General features: G+C 58.9%; 1 protein-coding gene across 4 annotated transcripts; it reads right to left on the bottom strand.

The window, feature by feature from the left end:
- Window positions 1-65: 65 nt before the first annotated feature.
- Window positions 66-24,502, bottom strand: DAZAP1 (DAZ associated protein 1). Of its 4 annotated transcripts, XM_038567998.1 has the most exons (13): window positions 24,348-24,502; window positions 16,693-16,733; window positions 15,877-16,043; window positions 15,517-15,582; window positions 13,560-13,670; window positions 12,263-12,311; window positions 8,875-8,957; window positions 5,747-5,900; window positions 4,353-4,382; window positions 4,090-4,230; window positions 2,982-3,158; window positions 1,928-2,017; window positions 892-1,031 (listed from the first exon to the last, which is right to left on the bottom strand). In XM_038567998.1, the coding sequence occupies exons 1-12, from the start codon at window positions 24,374-24,376 to the stop codon at window positions 1,938-1,940; spliced, it is 1,128 nt and encodes a 375-aa protein (XP_038423926.1). In that variant the 5' UTR covers window positions 24,377-24,502; the 3' UTR covers window positions 892-1,031; window positions 1,928-1,937. The 4 variants fall into 4 exon arrangements, with proteins under 4 accessions (XP_038423924.1, XP_038423923.1, XP_038423927.1 ...); XM_038567996.1 differs by lacking the exon at window positions 1,928-2,017 and having other exon boundaries at window positions 66-1,031; window positions 13,560-13,667; XM_038567995.1 differs by lacking the exon at window positions 1,928-2,017 and having other exon boundaries at window positions 66-1,031; window positions 24,348-24,501.
- Window positions 24,503-26,265: the final 1,763 nt, after the last annotated feature.

Genomic DNA, 26,265 nt, shown 5'->3' on the forward strand with positions numbered 1-26,265 from the left:
CCGGGGTGGGGGTCGGGGGGACGCATAGCCGAGAGCAGGGAGGGAATAAAAGGACACAACGTGGGTTTCTAATCCAAACGCACTTCTCTTTATTCAAACCAGAGTCAAACTGGTCAGTGGGGACGCCCTGAAACCACGTGCGCGGGAGAGCGGCTGACAAGGCCTCCCGTCCCGTCCCTGCTGCCGGGGCGGACGCGGGGCGGCACCGGCAGAGGCTGGGCGGGCACGGCCCCCACAGCGCACCTGCACACAGAGCGGGCAGGTCAGTCGACAAAAGCAAGGAATAAACAAAAAAAACAAAACACGCTCAGTAGACTTCTGTAAGCTCCCAGAGTTTCTGGACCAACGAGCCCCAACCCTCAAAGCCAGGCGTGAGGCACCGAAAACGCCCCTCACTGCCACCAGTGCCGACGGAAACCCCGCTTTAAATTAAAAAATAAGCCAGTATACATCGTAGAAAATTTCTCTTAAAAATCTCACAATTTGTAAATGTATATTTTTTTTCTTTAACATAAAAGTTTACAATATACGGTAAAACAAAAGGCTCAGGAAAATAATTTCAAAAAAAAAAAAAAAAGAAGAAAAAAGAAACCTGAAGTTTTGAATTAAAGCTGAAGACATTTTTTTTTAAACCCTGTTGTTGAACCAGTGACTTTTTTTTATTGTGCTGATGGGTTAGAGAAAGAAATATATTTAAAAACTTCAGTCCAGACACCCACAGCCGCCTCCAAAAGCCTCTCGCCCCCCCTCCCCCCACCGTCGAGTCGCTATTTTTCTGCCAAGTTTGTGATTGTCACGAGTTCACAAGTTCTAAATCCTGGGTCTCGGCCGCCCCGACGTCCGCAAGGCGCCGGCCAGCTAGCGTCGGTACGGGTGGAATCCTTGCACGTTGTGGTTCTGACCTCGTCCAAAGCCACTGCCGCCGGCGGGGGGGCCCCCCGAGCCTGGCACCGAGGGGCCCCCGTAGGAGGGGGGCTGCTGGCTGGGGTCTGAGAAGCCCTGTCCGAAGCCAGCCAAGTCCTGTCCATAACCTGCAGGGAGAGAGCCCAGTCAGCCGGGGCGGACGGCAGCTGCGCGCGGAGGCCGAGGAGGGGTCACGCCCGCACAGCCCATCCTCGTCCCCGCAGGACCCCGACCGCCGGCTCCGCGCAGAAGGAAAAGCAGCTCAGAGACCTACAGGACCCCGCGGTCTGCCCCCTCCGTCCTCGGCCTCGCCTCCCCACCCGCTGCCAAGGATGCGAGGCTGGGCCCTGGCGGCACAGGAGCCACTGGACGCCCTTGAGCTTGGGGAGCCAAGGGCACCTGGCCTGGCTCGGTGGCCCAAGGATTCCAGGAAGTGTACGTTTGAGTGGAATGCATGGGAGACTCAGACACAGTGCCCAGAATTTAAGAAAATGTCCGACTAGCGCCAGGCCTCCCTCCCGGATGACCGCCAGACCCCAGACGGTCCTCTCTGCAGAGCCGACCCAACCTGGCAGCTTCCATAAAACCGACGGCTGCGGGGAAAGACTGCGTGCCCGACGCCAGGGGTCAGCCACTCCCGGCGCCATGCCTGCAGAGGCTGCCTGGGTCGGGCAGGTCCCTCCTCCAAACAGGACCTAGACCCTGCACTGCTGACCTCAAAAGGCACGGGAGGCGCCTCTGGAAAGGGAACAGCACCAGACTGTACACCTGGGATGAAGGCGTGTCCCAGGGCCCCTGGATCCCCAAGAGGGTGCACGAAAGCACAGGGGAACTATGTCTGCTGCCCTGCAGAAGCAGAGCTCCTGGGGCCATGGGGTTGTGGCCAGTCGAGATCCTCGCCCCGGCAAGGGCCCCGTCCCAAGGGCACCACCAGGTCCACCCCCGCCCAGGATGGCAGAGGAGGCGGTGTCCGTTGCCCAGGTGCAGGCAGAGTGGGGATTGTGGATGAGGAGGTGCCACCTACCTAGGCCATATCACTGCTCAGCCTGACCATAAGAGTGTAAACAAAGTATGGGCCCGAAGCCTGACGGGTCTTGAGAATAGGTACCCAGGCCTGGCAAGAGACGAGACCAGGGTGACTACCCCAGGGCAGCCTCAGCAGAGGGGCGGGGCGGGGCGACGCTGGCGGTCAGCACACCCCCACCCAGGGCTAGGGCTGCTCACGCACGCCAGACACCTGTGCTGACCACCCATGCACTCAGCGACCGCTGCCTGGCAGGGTGCCAAGGGGGGTAAGACTGTACGATGCCGGGCGGCTGGGAGCAGCTGGCCAGGGATGGCATTTGAGGGCAAAAACAGCTTCAACGTGCAGACACTGCAGTCTGAGCAATGAGGGAACAGCAGAGCCCCAGGTGAGGAAGGTGGGCTGAAGCCGCGGCTCCCACAGGAGCCCGAGGATCCCGGGCGACAGGCAGCCCCACCTGCCTGGCCCAGCAGAGGCGGCGGGAGACCCCGGGCTGGCGGCCTGCTTGACCCTGGACAACGGGCCCAACCCTGTCCTCACATGAGCTCCTCCCACACAGGCCACAGGACGCCACCCTACAGGGACCAGGCTCAGAGGCACCTACTCCATGACCAGCCCCTCGAGTGAAGCACAGGGGAACACCCAAGCCAGTGCCTGCCACACACCAGAGCCATGAACCCACGTGGCCCGCAGGTGCCAGCCCTGCACTCTGCACTCACAAGAAAACAAGACAACCGAGGAACAGGGCCCGCCGGGGTGCCCAAGAAGCCCTTGCGCCATCCTCCTAGGGGCCCCATCACAGCTTCCAGTTCCCAAAGCCACAGGCCCCAGCATGCCTGCTGCACAACCGATGCTCTTCTAAGACTAACTCCCTAGCAAAAACCCAAGAAACCAAAATCCTGCTTTTCATTTTACTTGACCCTCTCCAACAAGCCCCTGCACTGCAGGCCTCCCACCACACACACACACACACGCGCGCGCGCCGGTGGGGAAGGCAGGAGATGGTGGGGCCAGGTCTTGGGCCCAAGGCCGTGCCTGCAGGTCTCCAACTCACCGTACTGACTATAGGGGAAGTCTGGCTGGGCCGTTGGAGGCTTGCTCATGTCTGGGGCGGCCTGAGACGGAGGCGGAGGGAAGGCCAGAGGTGCTGCCCCTGGAGTAGCAGGTGGAGGAGGGACCCCTGGGGGGGCAAACTGATCCGGTGGTGGTGGTGGAGGCCCGTAGCCAAAGCCTGCAAACAAACAGGAGAGAAAGACACAGACACCGCGCACGACCCTGGCCCAGCCCAGCAGAAGCTGTCTGCACCATCCCCTGCCGAAACCCACCAAGCTCCAGGCCTGGGGTGTCCCTCAGGGTGGGCTGGGGGCGGCCTGCCGTACCCCAACAGCAAGGGTCAGGACAGGAGCTGCACGGGCATACTCTTGAAAACCACAAAACCCGACTAGCAAACAGCAGTCTGTGCTTCAGGCAGACAAACTACGGCAGCAAGCCTTCCACGAGGACGGGGGGTCGTGCCCATCCACTGGGGCCCGGGGCTCCACACACCCTGTTTCTATCCACCTGTCTTCTTGTTAGAAATCAAACTGGGCGTGGTCCAGCCCAGGGAGGGGCACACCTTTGCCCTGAGCGGCCACACGGTCGTCACGTGGCCTGCTGCAGCCAAGGCCTCTGTAGCTGGGAGCCTGGCAACGTGACTGACCCAAGCCGGGACGCACTCCGACAGCACAGCAGAGCCGGACGCCCAGGCACTTCAGAGAGAGACCATGGGCCGGTCAGTGCGGGCCGCGTGGCACGTGGAAACCGCAGCCGCCAGCCGCGGTGGATGTGGCGAGGGCTCCCCCTCGCTGCCGCAGACCCACGCACCAGGAAGGCCGCGCTTCCCCACCGAGGCCGAGCAGAGCACCTCGCAGGCGAGCTGGAGGGCACGCCGAGGGCTGACACTGAAGTTCCCTGCACGTGCAAGCCCCTCGCTGCGGAACTACAAGATCGGGTCCGAACGCCCCTGCGACGTGGCCCACTTCCCTCTGAGCAGAGGGACGCGACTGGCAGCACCCCGGCCACGTCCAGGCGGGGGCCAGGCAGAGGCTGCAAGGATGCCTCTCAGGATGGGAAGCAAGGGCCCGGGGCTGCCCCCGCCCGCTCCAGGGGCCCGCATGACTTACTGAACTGTGGGGGGGCACCGTAGCCCTGTGGGAAGCCCTGAGGAGGGGGGAACCCTCCGGGAGGGGTGGACACGATGTAAGAGGTGAATGGTGGGGGCGGTGGGGGAGCTCCTCTTCCTGCAGGGGGCGGTCCATAGCCACCTGGAACACAGGGCGCAGAGGTGAGGGGAGAGCGTGTGGCGCACAGGGCCCCCAGCTGCCCAGGCCCACGGTGGGCCCACCCGCTGAGTCTCTTTCTCAGACACCCGCAAATAAGGACTCACCAATTGCCTGTCCTGCTGGAACCCACATTCCTAAACAGGAAAACAAAGAGGGTGGTTGGTGTCCTGTCAACATCCCAGACTAGCAGCTGAGCCCACCCCTGACACAGACTCGAGAGGCCTGGCGTCCTGCTGCGCCGTGGGGACAGGGAGGATGTCCCAGCCCTGAGCAAGGCATCAGAGGGGCTGGTGCTGGATCAGGAACATGGGCATGACCCCCAGAGCTTTTCCAGCACCTGGCTACGGGAGAAGGGCGGCCACCTGCACCCAGCTTCTACAGAGGAAGGCTCCCCAAGACAAGCCTGTCGGTCAGGCGGCCCCGGCTCTTCAACAGAACCCATCAGAAAGGGTGAAGGGGGCACCCACAGCTGAGGGGCTCAGATACACAGGTGGGACTTTAGGCTGGCTGCCAGCCAAGTGCTAGTGGGTACCAGGGCATCTGGTCGCAGTAACTGGTTTCTTACGTCTGGGTTTTATTTCACGATAAAGTATTTTTAAAAAGACAACTCTGCAAGCTTCGGGTGGGGTGGGGGGGGGGGTGCCAGGTGCCTCAGGGTGCAGGCTGACCCACCTGGCCTCCTCCTGCCCCTCCCTGGACACCGTCCCTTCTCTGCATGTGTAAAGGGGGTGGAGGCTACAGATCCTGGCTGGGCGGCCCCCGGGAACCTCAGCCCTTCTGCCAGGCTGCCCACACTCTGCTGACCCTTCAGAGGCCCTGCTACCCCAGCTGGCATCAGCCCAGAGCCCAGGGAGCAGGAGCAGATCCAGAGAGCGCAAGAGGCAGGACTGCCTCCGTCCAGCTGGACAAAGGTCTGAGTCTCCCTGAAACCATCTGATCTGAGCCTCTGCGACCAGCTCACCGTCAGGGGCAGTGGCAGCAGGACAGACTCCAAGGTCCACCAGGTCCTCCTGGCCGCCCCCTACGGGCACCGCCCGGCACTGCCGCGGACCTCAGGGAGGGCACCTGGCCCTCCTGCAAAGCATGGCACTTGGGGTGAGGACACTCACTGGGGCTCTGCTGGCTACAGTGAGACCCTTCTGCCCAAACCACAGAGGGGGACCTTGACCGTGGCCTGAGCATACCGAGGGTCACTCCACTCCTCAGGGGCTATCGGGCCCTCAGCACAGAGCCCATGTGCTGGCTCCCGGGAGGAGTGCACAGCTGTCAACCTTGGGTGGGGCTGGACAGGGGATGGGCGGGAGCCCCCCCTGCCTTCACGTACTCCGTCAAGGCCCACGCACCTGCCCAGCCAGCAGCTGTCCCAGCACACTTGTCCCACCTCTGCAGTAAGTCCACAGGAAGGGGCGCACACGGCCGCGGGACCCTGACCTCCAAGGGGGCCTCCCCTGAGGCGGCTGCCTGGGGGCCCGACCGGTTCTGGGTGCTGGAGCCTTACCTTGAGGGCCGTATCCTTGCTGCCACGTGGGTGGGGGCTGGCCTGCCCAGCCATTGGCGGCATTGGGCACGACTCGGCTGCCCCACTGGCTGGCACCTGGCTGTCCTGGCGCTTGGCTTTTGCTGTCTCGCGGCTCGGCTCGCTTAACTTCCACCTAGACAAATGGAGCTCTGGTTTACGGAGATGCCGGGGGTCCTGGACCCCCTTCCCTTCAGACACACCCTCAAATAACTTATGACTACACTTAGCATCTTATTATGACTTAAAACTAAATACTTAACTATAAACCTTATTTAGGCCAGTATTTTTTTTCTTTAAAAATTTATAATTTTTTTCTTTTTTTTTCTTTCTTTCTTTCTTTTTTTTTTCTTTTTTTTGTTTAAAACATGTTTCTCAGGTACAACAGATGCAACCGTAAGACATGTTAAGCCCTACCCGCTGCAGAGAACGGACTGAAGACCAAGAACCCTGAGATTTGTGACAAGGGTCTTTCAGCCACGGTGAAGTGACAGCTCTCTCCTCCGATGGCCTCATCATCCCAGGGACACAGAGACCAGGACCGACCGAACAATCACAGCCCTCTTCCTGGGCCTCTGCAGGGCCTCAGCATGGCAGGAGCCGGATGCTCTCCGAGCACCGTGGTGGAGGGACCTCCGCTGGGAGCAGCCGGGCCGACAGCACACAGGACCTTCCCAGAGCCCTCCCGCCCTGCCTGTGCTTTAAGCTCATACCTGAGAAACACAGTTGGTTTACTTAGGTTTTTTATTTAAAATGTCTAATGGAAGATAAAGACTTACCTTCCCCAGGCTAACGCTTAAAGAATCTCAATTAACTCAAAATAATGTCAGAGGGAATGGATGTGATAAAGAGAATCTTACGTTACATCTAACAAAAAAAGTAAACAAACATGCAATAAAATGGACATTTGAATCAGTAAGCAATCTTCATACTGTGTTAGGTCAGCAGCCCAGGACCCTTCCTCTTTTAGGTGTTGTCAGGAGCCACAGCATTCGGAGGGGCTGGGCCAGCAGGGGCCAGGCGTGCGGGCCCTCCTCGCACCAAGCACTGTGGCCCCCAGGAGGCTCCCTCCGTTATGCAGCTTTTAAGATGTGGGCAGACTGACAACTAAAAGATCCCCCGGTGACAGGGCTGCCTCAGCATTTGAGAGTCTTGATTTTTTTTTTTTTTTAATGATAAATTTTAATGAGAAGGAAGAGACTTGGAGTCATCCTTGGGGTCTCACAGTCTGGGGAGCTGAGCATGAGGCATTCAGAACTCCGTCAGTTCTGCCCTAAGACCCCTTCCTGTTGGAGAACAAACAGGAAGCGGGACAGAGGCACAGACCCCAGCGTCTTGACGCCCCAAGGACACTCCATGGATAGGAACAAAACCCCCGTTAGCTCAAGGCCATGTGACAGCAGGACCAAGGGACCAGTTTCAAAGAACTCAAATTAATGAGTCTTCACAGACTCTCCTTAAGGGAATTTGGTTCCTGCTTACAAAGCAAAGCAGCCCTTGTAAAAAAAAAAAAAAAAAATTTTAACCCTCTTCCTATTAGAACATGGATGCAGCCACTGACACTCCAGTTTTGATTAGAAGTGGGACCCAAGCCTTTATGGAGGCGAAGCCCCACTGAGGAACCGAGGGGCTGCTGTGGCCTGCCCACCAGTGAAGGTGGCAACGGGAACGGGGCAAGGCCGGGGTTGCTGCCAGGAGCCAGGCTCCCACACATGTACACCTTACTTTAGAAGTCGAGCCCCACACCGAGAAGCCACCTCAGTCTCCGCTCTGTGCTCCGTGCAGACCAGACTCAGACACCGATGCATCCTACAAAACCGGGCCGGGGTGGCCGCCTGGAGATGGGAGCAGATCCGTGCGCTTAGCCGCCTTTCTGCCCCTAAAGCAGGACTAGGCTTCCTCCAAGTTTTAAATGTCACAGTACCTTAAAATATGGAACGTGGACTCCTTTGAACTTGTGTTCATAACTGGCATGCATCCTTGAAATCTGTATGCTAATTTTAAACTAAAAGCTTCAATGAACGTCGGAGCGAGATTTGTGTCTGTTGCTTAGTCAGGTTCAAATGGAATTAATTATGCCTGCAACAGAACCTCAGCCACCTCTTCGTAAAAATAGCTCCACGCGCTGCTGTGTTTATCAACTTCCCAGGAGCGGGCTGCGGGCTGGGCAGGAGCGCTGGGCGGCAGCAAACGTGTGCTGCCTTCATTCCTCCCCCACATCCTAACGGACAAATCCAGCCACGGTCTCTGAGAGGGCTGGGCATGTGGGAAGGAACACGGAAATCCTGGCTCCGTGGTACCCACAGGGGCTGCTAGGGTGTGCACAGCAGGTTTTAGAAGGACAGAGACAGGAATCTGGGTCCCCACAAAAATGGGGACCCAGAGCCTCTTGCTAAGTCTAAGAGACCCCACACTGCAGAATCTCTACCAGTGATTTGTTTGAGTGAACTCCCCAAGAGCTCCGGGGACCCAGTATAATGAGAAGCAGGGGCCCCATTCTGAGCCAGCCCACCTCCGTGGCAGCAACACAGTATGAAGATGAAACCAGAGGTCACTTGACTGCATGGAGTTAAGTACTATCGAGAGCATGTGGTTGGGACCGGAGTTCCACAGTAAGTGACCCAATTAAAAAAAACCAATCCTTCAGGATGTTTATGTCTCTTTTAGTTTGACACGGAACCTGTTGTCAAAGGTCCGCTGCGCACCCAGCAGGGGGTGGCAGGAGGCAATTGGAAAGCAGGACAGACATCTGAAGGAGTGGTCACAGAAACCAAGCCTGAGGCAACCTGCGATTTCACTGGAGGCCAGCCCAGGAGCCCCCCCCCGCCCCCCTAAAGACGGCGCCCCTCGGCCAGGGGGCCACTCCCCCCCGCCCCAGCTGATCCAGAGTGAGCGGCTCCGGGAGCAGAGCGGGCGAGCTGGGCGCCGCCGCGCTGCAGGCAGATCCCCCCGGGCGAGATGGGCCCCTTGCTTTGCAGGAGCAGGCCCGAGCCCACACGGCTAATCGCCCCGGCCCTCTTGCTATTCAGAGATTTTCTTTTCCAGTGAAATCCCTAAGTTGCCTAAGACTTGGTTTGGTCTTAAGGTAAAATAAAACTACAACTACACACTTTTTTGCCCATGATGTCGTGAAAATGCATGTTGACAGCCTGGTCCACTGATTGTTCGTCCTCGAAAGTAATAAATCCAAAACCTAGCCAACGACGAAGAGTGAATCAAGGTAGCAGGGCGTTGTGACACAAAACAGGATGATGAACAGTATCAGGGCCGGGCCGAGGGGTCGCCCAAGGGTTTCAGGGAAGCGGAGTGTGTGAGGCTACAGGGCGGGCCCCGAGCCGGCAATGCAGGCGGGGTTCCAAGTAGAGACACGGTGGGAACCACCAAGGGCTGGCCTCGTGGAGTGGCAGCCCGGACAGCAAAAAGGCGAGGGCCTGGCCCACCAGCAGGCCCAGTGCGCCCAGTGTGTGCCAGAGCACTCTGTGGAGGGGACCGCGGTGCACCCCTGCAAGCAGGGGGGGGGGCGGGCTGCGAGCTCCACCTCTGGCGAGTGTGTGCCGTGGGTGCGCTTCTGCTTTTCTGAAACCCAAGATTCTCCCCCTCGGCTTGCAATTTGCTTTGCAACTAGTGCTGACAGCAGCCATATATTGTTCTAGCGCGTTAAACAGAAGTACGGTCTCTACACAGTTAGTGCCTCGCTAAGCTTATCCAACGCTGTTGGGTAAGCCCAAGGAGTCCTGTCAAAGTAACATACGTATGTATACAGGTATCTATCTGTACGTATCTACATAAATAAAATACACAAAGATACAGGCCACAACGGGTTCCAGCAGGTCAAACTCTGCTGTCAGCAGCAAGAGCAAGAGGCACCATGTCATCAAAAAGAATTTTAAAGGGAAAAAAAATTTAGCATTTCCCAAACACAAGAAAGTGGCAGTATAAACGAAGTTTGGTTGGTCTGGGTGAGTGTGACCGCCCCGCTAATGTGGCATGTCTGGTCCTCAGTCGACTGCACTGCCTCCCCCGGGGCCCATCTGTTCTGAGCACAAAGGGACGCGTGCGGCAGACAGCTGCCAGAAGACCCCGAAGAACAAAAGCCGGGTGAGCGGAAGGGCTGAGCGCCTGGACCGGCTGAAGAAGGGGATGGGGTACGGAGGCTGGGGTGGGGAGGGGAGGGGACAGAGCTACAGAGCATCACAGCCGATGCCAAGAGCCCGAGTCAAGCCTGCGCCCGACAGGGCCTTTAAGGGCCGCAGAGTCGGAGCGGGCAGGTAGGAGGCCTCTCAAGCTGACGGGAGAGGGTTGCTGAGGCTGCAGGTGCTGGGCCATGTGGGAAGACTGCAGGCAAAACCTCGGTGGGGGACGGAATGGGGGGGGGAGCTCAGAAACTTGGGGAGGAAAGACTAGCAGGGAGGGAACACCTGGGACTCAGGAGGCTTCTGATGTGTCTCTGCACACGCGTGTGCATGAGCGTGACTATGCACACACTCACACAAGATTCTGCACACGGCGTGCAAGAAGGAGCGGAATCATGGCTGCAGAACGATGACGGCAAGACACACAGAAGGAAACCGAAGCTAGAGCGGGGAGTCACCGGAGAGGAAGGTGTGAGGCGAGCAAAGGCAGCTGTTAGGGTGAGGGGAGAGGGGACGATGGGCGAGGTCAGGGCGTCACTGTCCCCAGTGAGACACATGCAGAACCCTTAGGACAGACAGGGACAGGGACACTGCCTTAGATTGTCCAAGAAGGAGAAGGGAGGTAGAGCCCTGGAAAAGACCTGGGAAGGGGAGAAAGCAGGATGAGCTCTCTGGGACACCCCGTTAGCCCACCAGAGGCTCCTGCCGTCGCTCCCGCCCTCTGCTGGCCTCGAGCTCGCAGGGACTCTCCAAGCCTGATGTGGAGGACAGTGTGAGCCCCCACAGGAACAGGGGCCCCAAGGCCAAGCCCGAAGTGCTCTCCCCGCCAGCTCCTCCTGCCTGTGCCCCCCCAGCCCACGGCGGCTCAGCGTGTTCCCCAGGCCCAGGGCGAGGCCTGGGGGTGGGGGGGCGACTGGGGTCAGGAATCTAAGAGCAGCCCTCAGGATTTCCCGTGTCCTGAAGTTTCACAAGACTGGAGGCAAATGGTGGAACACAGTATGGGTGATGAACAGCATGTTAAAAAGTTAACATTTTTTCAAAGTGCAGGAGGGTCTGCAACCACAGGGCTCGCGTGGTCCGTTATAGCGCAAGAGGCGGTGAGTCTTGGGTAAGGAGCCCCGGGGCGGGGCGTCTAGGGATGCATCTGTCTGTCAAGAGGCGACATCACCACTGAGGAAGCGGACAGAAACACACTGAAACTTCGTTTACACCCCACTGGAGCAAAGCCCGTTCCCTCCTCTGACTGCGGGACTGGCCTGTACCTGTGTGATATAATTTAGCACCTGGAGAAGAGAAATCTAAAGAGATATCGTTAATCACAAACAATTCACAGAGAGAAAAGGAAAAACAACTTACTTAACGTTACTGTACTTTACTATGAGACACTTAAGTACGTCACTAAGCATGTATGTCTACGTTAAAGTTAAGCTAAGACTTAACAGCTTAATCGACATGAAGTGAGGATACGTCACTTATCATGGAAGAAGAGAAGGATGGAAGTTCAAATGGCAAACTATTCTCCAGCATGGCGGGCGCATGCTGCGGCGGCGCCGGCTCTGTGCTAGGGGGGCCTCGGACAGGGCTGGGGCAGGGGCTGCGCGGCGCCCGCGGGCAGGGCAGCTCCCACGGCTGGCCCACAAGCGGTGGATGAACCAAAACAGACGGGCAGGCACAAACAGCGGCAGCCACAGAAAAAAAAAAAAAAAAAAAAAAAAAAAAGAAAGAAAGAAAAAAAAAGAAAAAGACAAAGAAAAAAGAAAAAAAAGAAAAGAATATTAAAAAAAAGGGGGGGGGGGCATGGCAATCAGGTGCCCACTGTCCCAGCCTCACAAACCAATTTGGGCGTGCGAGCGTGGGCAGCTCATGGAACCTCACAGGGACGCGCTGAGGCGGCTCCTCACCCTCCTCCCACTGCCCCATGGTCTTAGGGGAACAAGAAACAAGAAAAACAGGAAAAAAGCATGGGATGGATAAAGGAAAGTCCACGTTCAAGCCGAGCTGGGGCAGACCTAGCCTGATGCCATGGAATGAGATCTGCCTGGGCAGGGACTCCAAGCAGGACGTGCCCCTCAATGACAAGTGCAGCACTGGAAAAAAGCACCCATCTTTCAGTACACGTTGGAAAACAGAAACCATATTGAAATTCACGTCAAGTCGTAAAAACTTCAAAAGAATGAGCCAAAAAAACACTGTGACGTCTGACCTTGGGAAGCAGACAGGTTGTGCTGCACTGGAAGGGCCTATGTTTTAATCATGTCTCCAAATCATCCTTCTCTGAGGCAATACTCGCTACCACCACCACCTAATTGTGAAATAGTTTGCCATCTGAAGGGGGAAAGTCAAGGACAAACTCCATCTCTTTTACCTCGAGGCCTCTGTTTCTCTGCGTCGTAGATCATGACCACTTCTGTGACCTGCAAGAGAGATGGCTGTTCGAGAACCTGGGTGCCACGAGCACATCTGGCTACCACAAAACTCCCGAGGCAAATGACAGCTTGGGAATGTCTTCCTCAGAGAAGTCCCGAGGCAAAAGGCTGACGTTATGGGGCTTGATGCCTGAGACTCACACCTGAAGTAGGCCACGGGAAGTGCTTGCTGCCTCTGCCTCGAGTGTTCACGGGAGCCATCTGGACACTCGAGGCCCCAGCCCCACGCTCTAGCTGGGGAGGCGAGACCTGGGAGGACCACAGCACACCCTTCCGCTCGGATAAAAACCAAGGCTGGGCTGCTGGAGATCTGGGGCTCAGCCGCACGCTTCAACAGCGTCCCGCTGGCCAGCACTCAGCCTGGCACTCCCTGACAGGTGTCCACCCAGCCAGCACCCCTCTTTCCCGGGCCCCTTGCTCACTGAGCACATGTGCTCTGGCGCTCTTAACTCTTGGCCCAGGCCCTCGGCACACTCAGGCACCCTCTGACAAACAGGCGATAGTGAGGGCCACAAGGCTGTCCCACCAACAGGGTGTATGACTCAGTGGGAGCCTGGGGTGACCCCGTGCCTTTGCGCAGATGACTGGGACGGCCCCCGACATGCGCTTACTCGCAAGCCCCTATCTTCTCTTCTGTCTGCCCTACTAGAACTCAGCTTCCAAATGAACCCAAGTAACGTTAAACCCCTGTAAGATTCTAAAAGATTTCAGCCTCTTCCGTAAAGAACACACCAGCCTTGGAAGAAACTCTGCTGTCACTGAGGAAACACCGAGCAGGTAACGAGTCAAAAAAATCTCACGGCACCTAGCCAGGGAGTGAGTCCCCGGCAGCATGGAGGCCAGTGTAAGCTGCTGGAGCAGGGCAGCACAGGTCCAGGCTGGCCCCCTCCCGGGTGGTGGGGTCTATACTGCTCCTGTGAGGACCTGGCCTAGAACATTCCCTCCCATGACAAGAGGCAGCAGGCGGGCTCCCACAGCCAAGCCAAACCCTGCTTCTCCCTAACACTATCTAGCGCTTTACACTCTGGCGCTTACAACAATCAGAAGGGCCTTCCAGGAGATCAGCCTGGCGAGCCTTCGACTGCCTGGAAAAGCAGTAAATCCTCTCCTGGGCTCTGGCTTGCTTTGGGGGAGGCACAAGCCCAGAGGAGGGACCTGCCAGGCTTAACGTCCACAGACATCTGGCTCCACCGCTCCCGCCCTGACCCACCGTGCTCTGGTGCAGGGACAACTCACCACTCCGAATTTCTTGAAGTATTCCCTGAGCTCTGTCTCACCACAATTGTGAGGAATCCCACCGACAAATATCTTATTTGATTTACTGTTATCGCTCCTGGGTCCTTTCTGCTGTTTTAAGAAGGAAAAAATGGTTAGTCCATGTGGGGCACCCTCACAACACTCCCCACAGTGAGTATGTGACATGCTCTGCATTGGTTTTAAGACCCAGCTAAAAGCCAGACCAAAACACTCCAAAAACTCACTAAAGAGAACCATAGTCAGCAAACCATCCTAAGTCTTTCATTTTCCTACAGAGTCCCAAGACCCCAGGGATCCAGCACCGGCAGCACCGGACGCACAGGCACGTGCACAGAGCACGTGGCAGGTCCTAGGTCTACCCATCCTGGAGAGCAGCTATCGAAGAGAAAGCTCTACGATCTCAAAGGACGGACTCTGGGAGGGCAGGGTGGCCAGCACGATGAAAAACCAGAGTTTTTCCAGGTTTTCACCGGGTAGAAAAATAGGACTATGGGGCATTCCGGTAACTGGGCAGCCACACGCCTTACGTGATCCCACCCTCTGTGGGAGGGTCGCACCGCTTGGGGGAAAACGTTCGCCAGAGCGAGATGGAAGACCAGCACCTCGGCTCCTGCTCCTGGGACGCTGCCTCCTCCCACACTGTGTCCTTCCTGTCCAAGGGGCTCCGCAGCTACATCATCCCAACTGCTCCGGACCGATGCCACTGAACTCTGGGGGCGGGCGAGGGTCTCACAGGTACACACAGGGGTCAAACTCCACCAAGAGGTGCAGGTTACTCTACATGCCTGTGCCATCTCAGTAAAACTGCTAAGAGACTAAAGGACGTGAGCAACCACATGGAACGTCAATGTGGCTGGGATTCCAGTCTGAAGAGAAGGGCTACGAAAGCCACCTGTGAAATGACCCCAGAGCTGCAAATGCACCAGTCTGGACACAGGTGGTGCTGGGAGCCACTGCCGACACTTCCGCTGGGGGTGGGTATGTGGGAGGACATGTGTTTAGGAGATGCACGCTCCAGAATTTAGGAGTGATAGATACAGAGAAGGGATATAGATAACTAAGAAAATATTAACAATCGACGAATCTAAGCCACGTGTTTAGGTTTTTGATGTACTGCTCTTCCGATTTTTCTATAAAGTTCCCCCAAAAGTTCCCAACAGAAAACTGGGAAAATAAAAACTGTATTAAGGGTCTGAAGCCCCTGTCGACCAGAAGCAAATGGACCCTCCTAGAAATGCAAGTTCTCAGGCCCGGGTTCAGATACGCCAATCGGACATCTGGCCTACCTCCAGCCCAGCTCTGACCAGGCCCTTCTGCTAGGACAAATGCATACTGGATAATGGTCTTCTCGGAGACCTTCTGTGTTGGGGAAGGGGAGGGATGGGTTATAGTGGACAGAGGACAGGTCTGCTCCAACTGGCCAAGCAACAGGGGACACACACAGCTCACAGAGAATCCCTGAAGAGCCACCACACTGGTGGATTCTGAACCAGTAGTTTGAACAAGCAGCAACTGGGCTCTCAGACATAGCCAAGGGGGCCCCTGCCTATGAGCTGCAGCACCTGGACAGGAGTGGCCAGCAAGCAGCAATGTTGGGGGAGCAGGGGCAGAAGGTGCTAGGACACCGGGCTCCCCTTGGGCAGGCTGGCAGCCTCTGGTGAGGAGAAAATGGAACTCCTGATCACAAACAGGTGTGCAAGATCTTTTCCTTCTTTTCAAGGTAGACCAACATGAATACTCTTGGCTAAAACGTAAAAAACAGATACCACTGGTAAGTCTGAGCGATCCCCAGCAGCTCAAACACCAAACCAGAAGACCTCTGTTACTCTGAACGGTGATGAACAAAACCATCAGATCAAAGGCACATACTTCCTTCCTGCTGTGGCTGTGGCACACGTGGAGAGGCAGCCCCACCCAGCCCAGCCCAGCCCCTTACCCATCCTTCCTTCGGCCGTGTCCTCTCTGGTTGCATCCCTCGAGGTGTGCATGGCTTTGGGTCGATCTGCAGAAGTTTCAAATGAATCCGTTGTGAATATGAAACTATTTTCCCTAGAAAAGGTGTCAGCACAGCAAACAAGCACACGACCCCAACACAGTACACCCCAAATCCATGCTCTACTCCAAGATCCAGTCTAAGTCCAGAGCTGCAACCCTTAATGTCAACCCCCTAAAACGTTCCCTAACATGAACATCCGTCAAGGACCAGCAGCAGTGGCAACCTGAAGAAGCAACAAGTGGCAGGGACAGGAGGGACAAGAGGGACAGGAGGAAGTGGACTCCAGGGAAAGACACTCACGTTTCGGCCGTCTAGTGTGTGTGGTCTGCTGGCCAGCACCGTCCCCACACAATTTGGGTCTTTAAATTTGACAAACCCAAAGCCTCGAGACTGGTTGGTGGTTTTATCTTTCATGATCACACAGTCTACGACTTCTCCATACTGGGAAAAGTAGCTGCGTAGAGTCTCTGCTCAGAGATTGGGACAAGAACACAAACACACACACCAGCGTGTTAAAGCACTGTACACAGCTGGTGTGTAAAGCACACAGGCACACATGCTCCTAGTCCTTCAGCATGACCTGGAAATTGTGGAACCAGCAACCTTTAAACTGGCTAATCAACTGACTGGGCGGGGGTGGGAGGTGGAAGATGGTCAAGGACACGAGGGAGACCCCTGGGGAAGGACGGGGAATTCCAGACACAGACACATTATGTCTTCACATGAATTAGAAAGGGTGCAAGTGACAATGGCAGCGGCCAAAAGCGTTCCGAAAAGAAGTCTGAGGGAATGCAAGGTGACCTCTGGGAATGCCAGCTACCACCAGCTTCTTCCTGCTGGAGGCCGAGTTCAGTGACTGCACCAGCAAGCCTCCACGCTCCACACCCCAACAGTCTCCTGCCTACATCCCTCCCCTAAACTCTGGTGAGACCCCAAGACAACTCCCAGTCAAGCACCCCTCAACCCTAGAATTCAAAACCAGTAAGTAAATCAAAAATTAAAGAAAACAAACAAAAAACCCAAGGCAATAACAAGAGATGAATTCACACAACTTGAAGACCAAGGTCACAGGCCTGCCTGCAGCTCCTGGCACGCAGGCCGGTCCCCACCACCTACCTTGGGTGGTGCTCCAGTCAAGACCGCCCACGAAGAGCTTCCTGCAATTCAACAAGAAAATATTTAGGGTCAAGATAGTTCTTGCCTTAAAGATGCCAGCCATCCGCCCCATCCTCAGGCGGGAACCCACAAGAAGCTGGTGCAGACATGCGGACTCGCGTCGAGGTCACAGCAATGACACATGTCCCCCTCAGCCAGTGCCCGCCTCGACAGCTACAGACACAAAAATCGACACCGAGACTTGCCAAGGTGGTGGGGAGAGTGTTACAACGCGGAAGTGAAGACGACACGTCCAGAGCCACCCACACGTGCTTGCCGAGCCTGACAGTGAGACCCTGAGAAAGGACCGACGGAGCCCTCGAACCCCAGGGGCTTTGGGGTGGAGTCGTGGCGCACACTTCCTCAGCGCTCTTGCAAATACTTGGGGATTTAGCCGCAAGGTCTGAGAGCACATGCAGCAAACCAGAACAATGGGGGGGGGAGGGCAGGGGGCCCTAGGACAAAGCCTCGGGGATCTTCCACGTGGTCACGAGTAAGTGGAGCCCCGCCCACATCTCCCACCTCAGGGCAGCCTGGGCGGCCTTCCGGGCAGACACGCTAGAATGTGAAGGTGCCCCACTGGTGCCCTCGGGGCCGCCCAGCCTCTCTTCCGCACAGCACACCCCTAGGATGGTTCCAGCACCGTGGGCCCTCCTACTTGCCCCTGCCCCCGGGGAGGGGCTCCCCACCAACAGGCCGCAGGGCGGTGCCCACCTTTCCTGCCGCCCGTGGGCTGGCGAGGCCTGGAGCCACCGAGGCACTGAGGCACGGGAGCAGGTCCGTGGGGGCGGGCTATCCCAGCCTTACGGGCCAAGCTCCCTCGCATCTCCGACGTACACGGCTCCTCAACCGGAAGGTGGGGATGGCAGAGAAGGCAGGCAAGAAGCTTTAGCTGCAGCAGTGGCAGCGCTCAGTCCCGCCCGCCTCCCCGGGGAGAGGGGACAGGGCCACCATGACTCGTAGAGGTCTTCAGATGCCAATACGTGGCCAAGGCTCAGTCCCCATCGGAGACTGAGGGTCCCGCAGTCCCCCTGCCTGCAGCCAACCACACCATGCTCAGCTCGAAGACAAGACCCCCACCAGGCTGATGGCAATCCCGCCAAGCAACCAAGAGAACTGCCAGACGGGGTGCCCTGTCCTCCACCCGGGGACAGACCCCTTAGAGGCAGCTAGCGCACCTGTCACCCCCGCTCCATCCAGGGATTCAAGCTCCGGCGAGCCAGCCCCTGACAAAACGGGCCCCAGGACTGTCAGGGGCTTGTTCCCACCGCAGCCTTTCCTCTGAGGAGGGGCGATGTGAATGTAGCGCGTGAGAAACAATCGCCCCCCACAGGTACCCACTGACATCGTGTAAGCGGCCGCCGCCAGGCCCCCACGGACGGGCCCCCACGGACGGGCCCCTGCGCATGGGCCGGCCGGGCGCATCTGGCGGAGGCCGCGCTTACAGCACCGCACAAGGGAGCTCTGTGAGGACAAGTCTCAAGAACATGCTGATCAAGCAGCAAGGGAGGCTTACTTTTAGGCCTCATTAACTTAAATTCGTGTCTCCTACGCACCCCTTTCAGAATCAGGCCAGGCTTCCTCCTGCCTCCAGACAATCCCAGGGGAGTGGGGCTCCTCGGCCACCTAGGGCGCTGCCTGGAGCAAGCTGACTCAGGCCCCGCCCCGCCCTCACGGGGCCTGGCACCCAGTAGGGGCGCAGAGCGGCAGATGACCGAAGGCCCCAAGGCTGGCTGGCACCGCAGAGGAGCTGCGTGTTTGCCCACTCCTTCGACACGGGAATGAACAAGGCTTTGCTGTGGAAAAGCGAATTCATGCAAGAAAAAGAGATCTCCAGCGTTCTCAAAAAACAAGACCTAATTCACGGAGACAAATACGAGCCTCTACCTAGTGTGCATCCAACCAAAACAGTAAGGTCGCAAACAGGTATCCTTCCAAGCAACCCAATCCTCCACCACCCACCCACCTACGGAGGAAGGAACTCGTCTGACCAGTCCAGGTTCCAGCACTCATTTAAATTTCAAAATCTGGCATTAAGGAGAAAAGACCAGAAACACCGTCATCCACATAACTGACAGCCCCGATCCTGCCCTATGGGTTGGGGGTGAAAGGGTATCAACGCTCTGCCCTCGTTTTATCGTTGTGCTGCACTGATTGCAGAGAATGTTCTTCTCGGAAAACAGAACACACGCAAGCATCCACACAAAGGGTCGGGGGGCTCCCGCTCACTGGTCGATACTTCCCACGAGCCACACATGGCGTAGGGGAGGGGGCACACACAGATGAGGCCAGACGTCAGCGCTGGTGAGGCTGGCTGAGATAGCATCTAGGAACTCTGGTTACTACTTCGCCACGTTCCGCGAGTCTGACGCCCTGTGGTCCTAGGCTACGAGAGGTTTTCATTAAGAAGAAATGCCAGGATCTGCTTCCCCGGCCCTAGGCTGAGATGCACAGCAAGGGACACCTTCGTGGGCCACACCCGTCCCTCGGGGAGGAGAGCCCCAGCCTCCGGGCAGTCCCATGAGCCTCTCTAGGCAGTGCCTCGTGAGCAGGTTTACCTGTCTGCATGTCCTCTCCTCCTGCGCCAACGGCATACCTTCCCCGGTCCACCCACAGAAGGAGCCAAAAGGTTCCGAAGGTCCTAGGAGACCCCCCCAGACCCCAGGGCAAAGCCCCAACCTCTGAGCCCCAGGGACTACAGGGCCGTAAGCAGGACTGGCCAGAAACAGCTCAAGAGCTGCCCAGGCAGCACAACTATCACTAGTCAACACAGACGTATGTGCACGCCTGGCACAGTGTGGGGCTGCTCACCCTGCCAGCTGCCCAGGGGCGGCCCAGACACACTCACTGGGCACTGATGGGTGATCTCAAGCGCTGATGGATGCTCTCATACGGGACTTCGCAGATTAAGGGGACAGCTGATTTTGTGTTTCCTTCTCCAGCCTTTCTCTGCTCTTTCAGGTGCAAGACTCATGACTCAGCTAAAGCTGAGTCAGGGGCCCCCCCAGTCCCTGAACCCCACAAGCCATCGGGGGGGACCTCCTGGCTCCACCAGGCCCTCCCAGATGAACCAGAGTCAGGTTCCTGAGGGGGAACAGGTGTTACCACGACCAGGGGGGCCCAGGAGAGGTGGCTCCCAGGACCTGCACCTCAACACCAGGTGCTGGTGACCTCCCCTCAGTAAGGGAATCTGCAGAAGTGACCTGGACACCAAGCTCTGGGTAACGCTCCCCCTCCCCCACCTGCTGAGATTGAAACCTGCACTGGAGGACTGCGCCGCTCTTGCTCTGTGTACTTTAGGGCAGCCACAAGGTATTCATGCCAGAAAATAAACCTCCAGTGGCTTCCCCTGGCCCAGGCCAAGCACTGCAGGCTCGCCTGGTGAGGTGGCCACCAGTGCGGACGCAGCAGGGCAGAGCTTGGCTCTGGAGGGCAAGGAACAAAGGGCCTGGGACCAATCACATTTGTTCAGCAAACGGCCCTTTCTGTTTAAAGAACACACAATGCAGAGCCTCTGTTTGCCCCTTCCTGCCCCTCCAGGGAGGTCACCCGGGGACCTTGTCTTCCTAAGCAGGTCTTCATTTCCCTGCAGGGAAGGAAGCAGCCCCAGGAGCCAGGGAGCCAGCCTGCTTCGGCAACACACACAAGATCCTGGGAGGCAGCTGCTGCCTGTGTGGACCCTGCCCTCTGGCAGCTCAGGCTTCGCTCTGGCCAGACCACTACGGGGGTCGACCGACACAGGCAGAAGAAAACCCCAGGATGTCCCAGTGCCTGACGTTCACTCCCGACACCCAAAGCCTCCTACCGTGAGCTCCTCCACCAGCCCGCCCCCAGACAGGACCCCTGTCTCCCACCACTCCCTAGGAGCAGGCAAGAGCCTCAATCAAACAGCTGACCGCCGGCTGAAGACATTACTCATAGCTCAGAGAGGGACACCGTGCCATGCTACAGTCACCCTGTGAAGACAGGACACCTTCTCAAAGGTGGTGGAATGTACACGTTTGGGCCTGGCCCTCATCCCTGCCATTCCCTACCAGGACTGTTCTGGGGCTCGGGACTCTCAGCTCTGGCTCCTCCAAGGGGTGACCTTGGGCAAGTCTCCTGCCCTGCTAAGCCTCAGTCTGTCCTGCAGAGAGAAGGGTTTGACTTGGGGCATGAAGTTCCAGCCCAGCTCCCAGCAGGTACTCTAGGAAGGGTATCAGCAGTGAGCTACCCGGGGTGAGTTTCCTCAAGTGGGGAGGGCACATCACCTGGTCCAGGTGCTCAACCTGCTGCCAACGTTGAGAACAGAAGGAAGTCAACCAGCGTGCCTCCCAGCACCATGGTCAACTTCACAGGTGTCAAACTAGCTCCCGCTACAGCAAACAAATCCTAAACCATGGGTGCAAGTGGCAGGGACACCTTGGGAACCAGGCCGAAAAGAGGAGATGTTCCCAAACAGGTGTCTCATCTGGGGTGGTCCTAGCCCCAAGAGGGTACTGGGCAGTATCCGGGGAAATCTGTGATTTTCACAACTGGGGGTGCTCCTGGCACCAAGTGGATGGGGGCCAGAAATGCTGCTCAGCCCCCACAGGGCCCAGGACTCCCCCAAGTGTCAGCACTGCTGGGGAGACTGCCCCCAAACACCTCCAAAAGACAAAAGAGAAGCATCTCTACCTTCTACCTCCAGAGTTCACCACTGTCTACCCTGCAAAAGATGGCCTCTTCCCCAACCAGGACCTCTCTGAACCAAACAGTCAGGACCTCTCCCGCCTCCTGGCCGCTCAGTGAAGACACGCATTTAACAAGTGTCCACTCCTCCAGGCCCAGGCCTCTGGCCTCGCCCTGTCGGCACTTGGAGGGCTGCGGGGCTGCTGGGATAGGTGGGGTCACCTGCCTTCCGTGCTTCGGGCTCCCGCAGCCTTGGACTCCTGCCGCCTCCCTGCACCTCCTCTCAGAGTGACCTGAAAGCTGCTTCACCTGGTCTCCGCGGAGTTCCTCCTCTCCCCAGGACTCTCCCCTGAAGGGTGTCCAGTTGGCCCTGCCTTCCCAGTAGAACATGTGCCAGATGATACCTTCCTCAGACCTTTCTCCAGTTCCACAACACAAGCCGGCTGCCCCAGAGGTGGGTGGAACAAAACGCCTCTGTCCTAAAGGGAACCAGCCCTCCTCCAGCACTTGTGAGCACTGACAAGATGCCAGCCAGGTGCCCTCAGAGGCCTAGGAGCCCGGGGGGTCTGGATCTCTGTAAGGCTCGTGCTGGCACCAGCTCCGAGTCGGAATCCAGAGACCCTTCTTGAAGTCAACTTTCTCATGTTATGGCAGGGAAAGAGGACGCTGCCCTCAGCAAAGCGACCGCCTGTCCCCCTGGTTGCTGGCTCTGAAGGGAGCATATCAGCCCATCACACAACTGCTACGTGGGGCCACACGTGGCACTGCCGCTCCTATCATCCCTCTGCTCTCAAGACCCAACCCTTCCTCTGCTCTGGCTGATTGGGACAATCAGGACTATGAAAACACTAACTAAAACCACTGGTCTCAGCCACCTTCCCCTCCCGCCAGACCTCAAGGGGACCTCTGAGCTGGCTCGGGTACAGCCAACACTTGGTGAAGCTCTTCCTTTGAAAACTCCCAACTCAGAAGCAGATACGTGCACTGGATCGGGCCCCACGCATCCACACGCTTCCTGAGGTCTTACCTCTTGTACCCATACATGCAGTTTCCTGTTACGTATAGGGGAGCAGCCCTTCTCGCCTGTCAAGCCCTCCCTCGGGAGCTACTTGGACCAAGCTGACCAAAGACCAGAGCCCCAAGCAAAGGAGACTGAAGATGAAGATGCGTGTCATCAGAGATCATTCAGACCGGCCGCATCCTGCTAACATCTGCCTGCACCTGGATCTGAGCACAGCACTCACTCCCACGTGGTAACCACCCCAAAGTAGGCAACTGCGGTCCGATCACAGGAAACTGCAAGAGGGCCCTTAGACCCGGAGCCCAGCGGAGTCAACCATCTGTACGAGGACAGCCAGTGGGCCCTGGACTCCCACGCCAATAACAGAAACAAGGATCCTATTTAAAACGGAAATTGGTCAATATTTTTAGCACCAGATTCCTACCCACAAAGCAATGAAAGGTTTCCGGGACACCCGTCATTTACAACTTCAAAACTCAGGTGATCTGGGTGGATCGGCAAGAGCGGGGAGGGGAACGTGGCTCCTACTGGCTCCACGGCACGCCGGAGCTGGCACTGCAGACCAGGCTCAGATCCCCGCAGCACACCGCAGGGGCCTCCAGGCGCCCTTCCCTCCCGACCTTTGTCTGCTCTCCTTGTGCAAGCCTGAAGACCCCTGCCCCTTGGCGGGGCAAGGCAGGACGGCAGCACGGGGACAGGGACAGGGACGGGGATGGGGCGGGCCCGGCCCCGCTTCTGGAGCACTCTCTCCCTACACCCCGGTTTCCCGTCAGAAGCGCTGCAACTTTTCAGCTGCGTAACACAAAGAACACGCCGCCTGCCAGTGCTGGGCACGCTCTGCAGAGCAAACCCGGCTGGGAGTGACGGGTCCTCCTCGGGTCCTCCTCCCAGTCGCGGACGGGGTGCGGCGTGGGGACCGAGAGCCCACAAAACGCATTTTGTGTCCACAGGTGGAGCGGGAGGCCGGGGAGAGGCCAGTCATCCCCGGCAAACAATGACTTACCAAAGCAGGCGCTCCAGCAGACACAGGGCGTCCCTGCAAAGCTCAAGGCACTGACAAGGATGCACAAGGCCACGGAAACCCAGCCCCGCGCTGCACAGAAAAGGCTAACCCTGAACGCCACCCTGAGAGCGCGGGGCCGCTCTCCGCAACGAAAACTAGACCGGAGCCCTCAACTAGGGCAGAGTCGGGCTCCCCGGCTCCTCCGGGATCGCTGGCTCGGTCCGGGGCTCCCTCCGCGTGCAACGAGGCTATAATTAAGGAGGGGAACCCAACGCCGACCCGCCTCCTAATGGCCGGGCGAGGAGAAAGCGGGGGGAAGCGGCCTTCCTTCTCCGTCCGCGGGGCGCCTCCGGGCGGGCTCCGCGGCAGACCCCGGCCGGCGGTGCGGGCCCGACCCGGGCGCCCCACGTGACCTGCCGGCGGGCGCGCGGTCCGCGAGCCTCCCCTGTCCCCGCGCCTCGGGAGGGGCCGAGCGGGAGCCGGGCCGCCGCCGCCGCCGCCGCCGCCGCCGGAACAAGTTGCGCGGCCGCACTCCGGCGTCCCGGGGCCACGTGCGCCGCCCGCCAAGTTGCTGCGCGGGCCGGGGAGCCCCGGGAAGCCGCCCCCCGCGGGAGCCCCGGCGCCCAGGCGGCAGCAGGCCCGCGCGGGGACCCCGCACACACCCGGGCGCGGGCGGCCGCACGCCGCGGACCCCAGGCTCGCGGCTCCCGGGCGCGGCGGCGGCGGCGGCGGCGGCGGCGGCGGCGCCCCCCGGACCCCCCCGGCCGGGCCCCCGCCCCCGCCCCCCTCGGCCGCCCGGCCCGGAAGCGGCGGGACGCGCACTCCCGCCCCCCGCTCGCCGCCCGCGACCCCAGGCCCGGCCCGAGCGCGGCCCGCCGGCGTGACCTTGACGGGGCCGGGGCGGCGTCTGGGCGGCGGCGGCGCAGGCCGGCGCGTCCTCACCCGATCTCGTCGGCGCCCGAGTTGTTCATGGCGGCGGCGCTCGGCGTCCCGGGCCCCCTGGCTCGCTCCCGCCTCCGGAAGGTCACCGGCCCCGGCGCCCTCCGCACAGCCGCGGCCCGGATCTGCGCAACGGCGGCGGCCGCGCTGCCTCCTCCCCTCAGCGCCAACGGTCACCGCGCGCCCCCGCGCCCGCGCCGCCGCCCTGCGCACGCCCGGGCGCGCTCCCGCACGGGGCCTCCGGGGGCGGGGCCAGGGGTGCGCCCGCCGGACTGCGTGCCTGCGTGCGTGCCTGCGTGCGTGCCTGCGTGCGTGCCTGCGTGCGGCGGCCCCGGCCTTGCTCCTCCGCAGCTACCGGCGGCGCCGCAGAGCGCGCTGGGAAGTGGAGTCCCGGGCGCCGGCCCTGCCTGGGGAGAGGAGCGCGGGGGGTTGGACCGCGTGCGTGCGTGCGTGCGTGCGTGCGTGCGTGCGCGCTCGCTCTCGGGCCCTCCGAGCTAGGCACCGCGGGGCGCAGGCGCGGCCGGGCTTCCTTGTTTGGGCTCAGGTCGGAAGTGGCGCGCGGGGTCAACGGTGGGCGGAGGCCACGCCCCGCGCAAGGTCACGCGGGGCGGCGGGGCCCGTGGGGTTGGTCGCGCGGGCGGCGGCGGCGGCGGCGGAGACGCCCGGGAGGCGCCGCCAAGTCCAGGGGCCGGAAGGTGCGGAGGACCCAGGTCGCGGGCGCACGGCGCGAGACAAACCCCAGGTCCTAGCGGGCGGGGGCGGGCGGGCGGCGCGACGTGGCGCAGTGAGAACACCCGCGGGGAGCAGGGGCGGCGGCAGGTGGCGCGGAGCTCAGCACCCCCGTCGCACGTGGGCCCGGGTCGCGGGGGATGTGACCCGACCCACACGCCCGGCCATTGGCATCTCATAAACAAACCACGAAGCACCGAATGAAGCCCGCAGGATGTGGTCAAACGGAGGAAGTCGGACACAAACGGTTTAAAATAATACATTTTAAAAAATAATGACCCTGGGGCGCCTGGCTGGCCCGGTCAGATCATGCGACTCCTGAGGTCAGGGTTGGGAGTCCAAGCTCCACGTTGGGCGTCCCGCCTGCATTGCAAGATACGTTACAAATACAGACACCCCCCCCCCCCCCCAATAAGGTAAGTCTTGTACCTGCCACTGGAACACACATTTCCTGGTATTTTGTTACATTTACTACTTACCTGTTTAAAAACTTAAAGCAGGCAGTTGATTCTCTCCTTCCTAATTTCCAGCCTCCCGCCCCAGAGCAAATGCTGTGACCACAGGGTATGTGGACACTTCTGAATTGAATCCTAACGTGGAGATGAGCATACCCGATGCACAAAGTATGGGTTTGGCCTCTTTTTTATTGTAAAATACACGTAAACTTTAGCATAGTCACTACTTCTAGGCGCACAGCATGGCAGCCTGGAGCATACTCACCCCGCTGTGCACCCACCCCACAATCCGTGTGCAGAACCTTCCATCTCGGGACACCTGGGGGGCTCAGTGGTTGAGCATCTGCCTCTGGCTCAGGGTGTGACGCCAGGGTCCTGGGATCGAGTCCCACATCGGGGTCCCCGCAGGGAGCCTGCTTCTCCCTCTGCCTGTGTCTCTGCCTCTCTCTGTGTGACTATCATAAATAAATAAAAATAAAAAATAAAAAAAACCACTTTCATCTCCCCACACAGAGACCCCGTCCCCAGGAAGCACTGACCCCCGCCCCCCTGCCCCACACCTGGCTCCCACCACCTCCTCTCTGTCTCTGTGGACGGGCCTCCTCTGGGGACCTCCTGGGAATGGGGTCCTGCAGCAGGTGTCCCTCAGGGTCCCTTCCTTTTTAAGGATGAGTAATATTCCATTGTGTGCAGTCACAGGAAAGGCTGTTTATCCTTTACTGATGGACATTTGGGTT

This window comes from Canis lupus, chromosome 20 (genome assembly GCF_011100685.1).
Source record: "Canis lupus familiaris isolate Mischka breed German Shepherd chromosome 20, alternate assembly UU_Cfam_GSD_1.0, whole genome shotgun sequence".
NCBI lineage: Eukaryota > Metazoa > Chordata > Mammalia > Carnivora > Canidae > Canis > Canis lupus.

Excerpts from the sequence above, each read along its gene's own strand:
- DAZAP1 (XM_038567995.1), bottom strand. The coding sequence starts at position 24,376 with ATGAACAACTCGGGCGCCGACGAGATCGG. Across the intron at positions 4,231-4,352 it reads TCCAGCAGGACAGGCAATTG|GTGGCTATGGACCGCCCCCT; the intron begins GTGAGTCCTTAT and ends CCTGTGTTCCAG. Across the intron at positions 1,032-2,981 it reads CTTCCCCTATAGTCAGTACG|GTTATGGACAGGACTTGGCT; the intron begins GTGAGTTGGAGA and ends CTCTCCCTGCAG.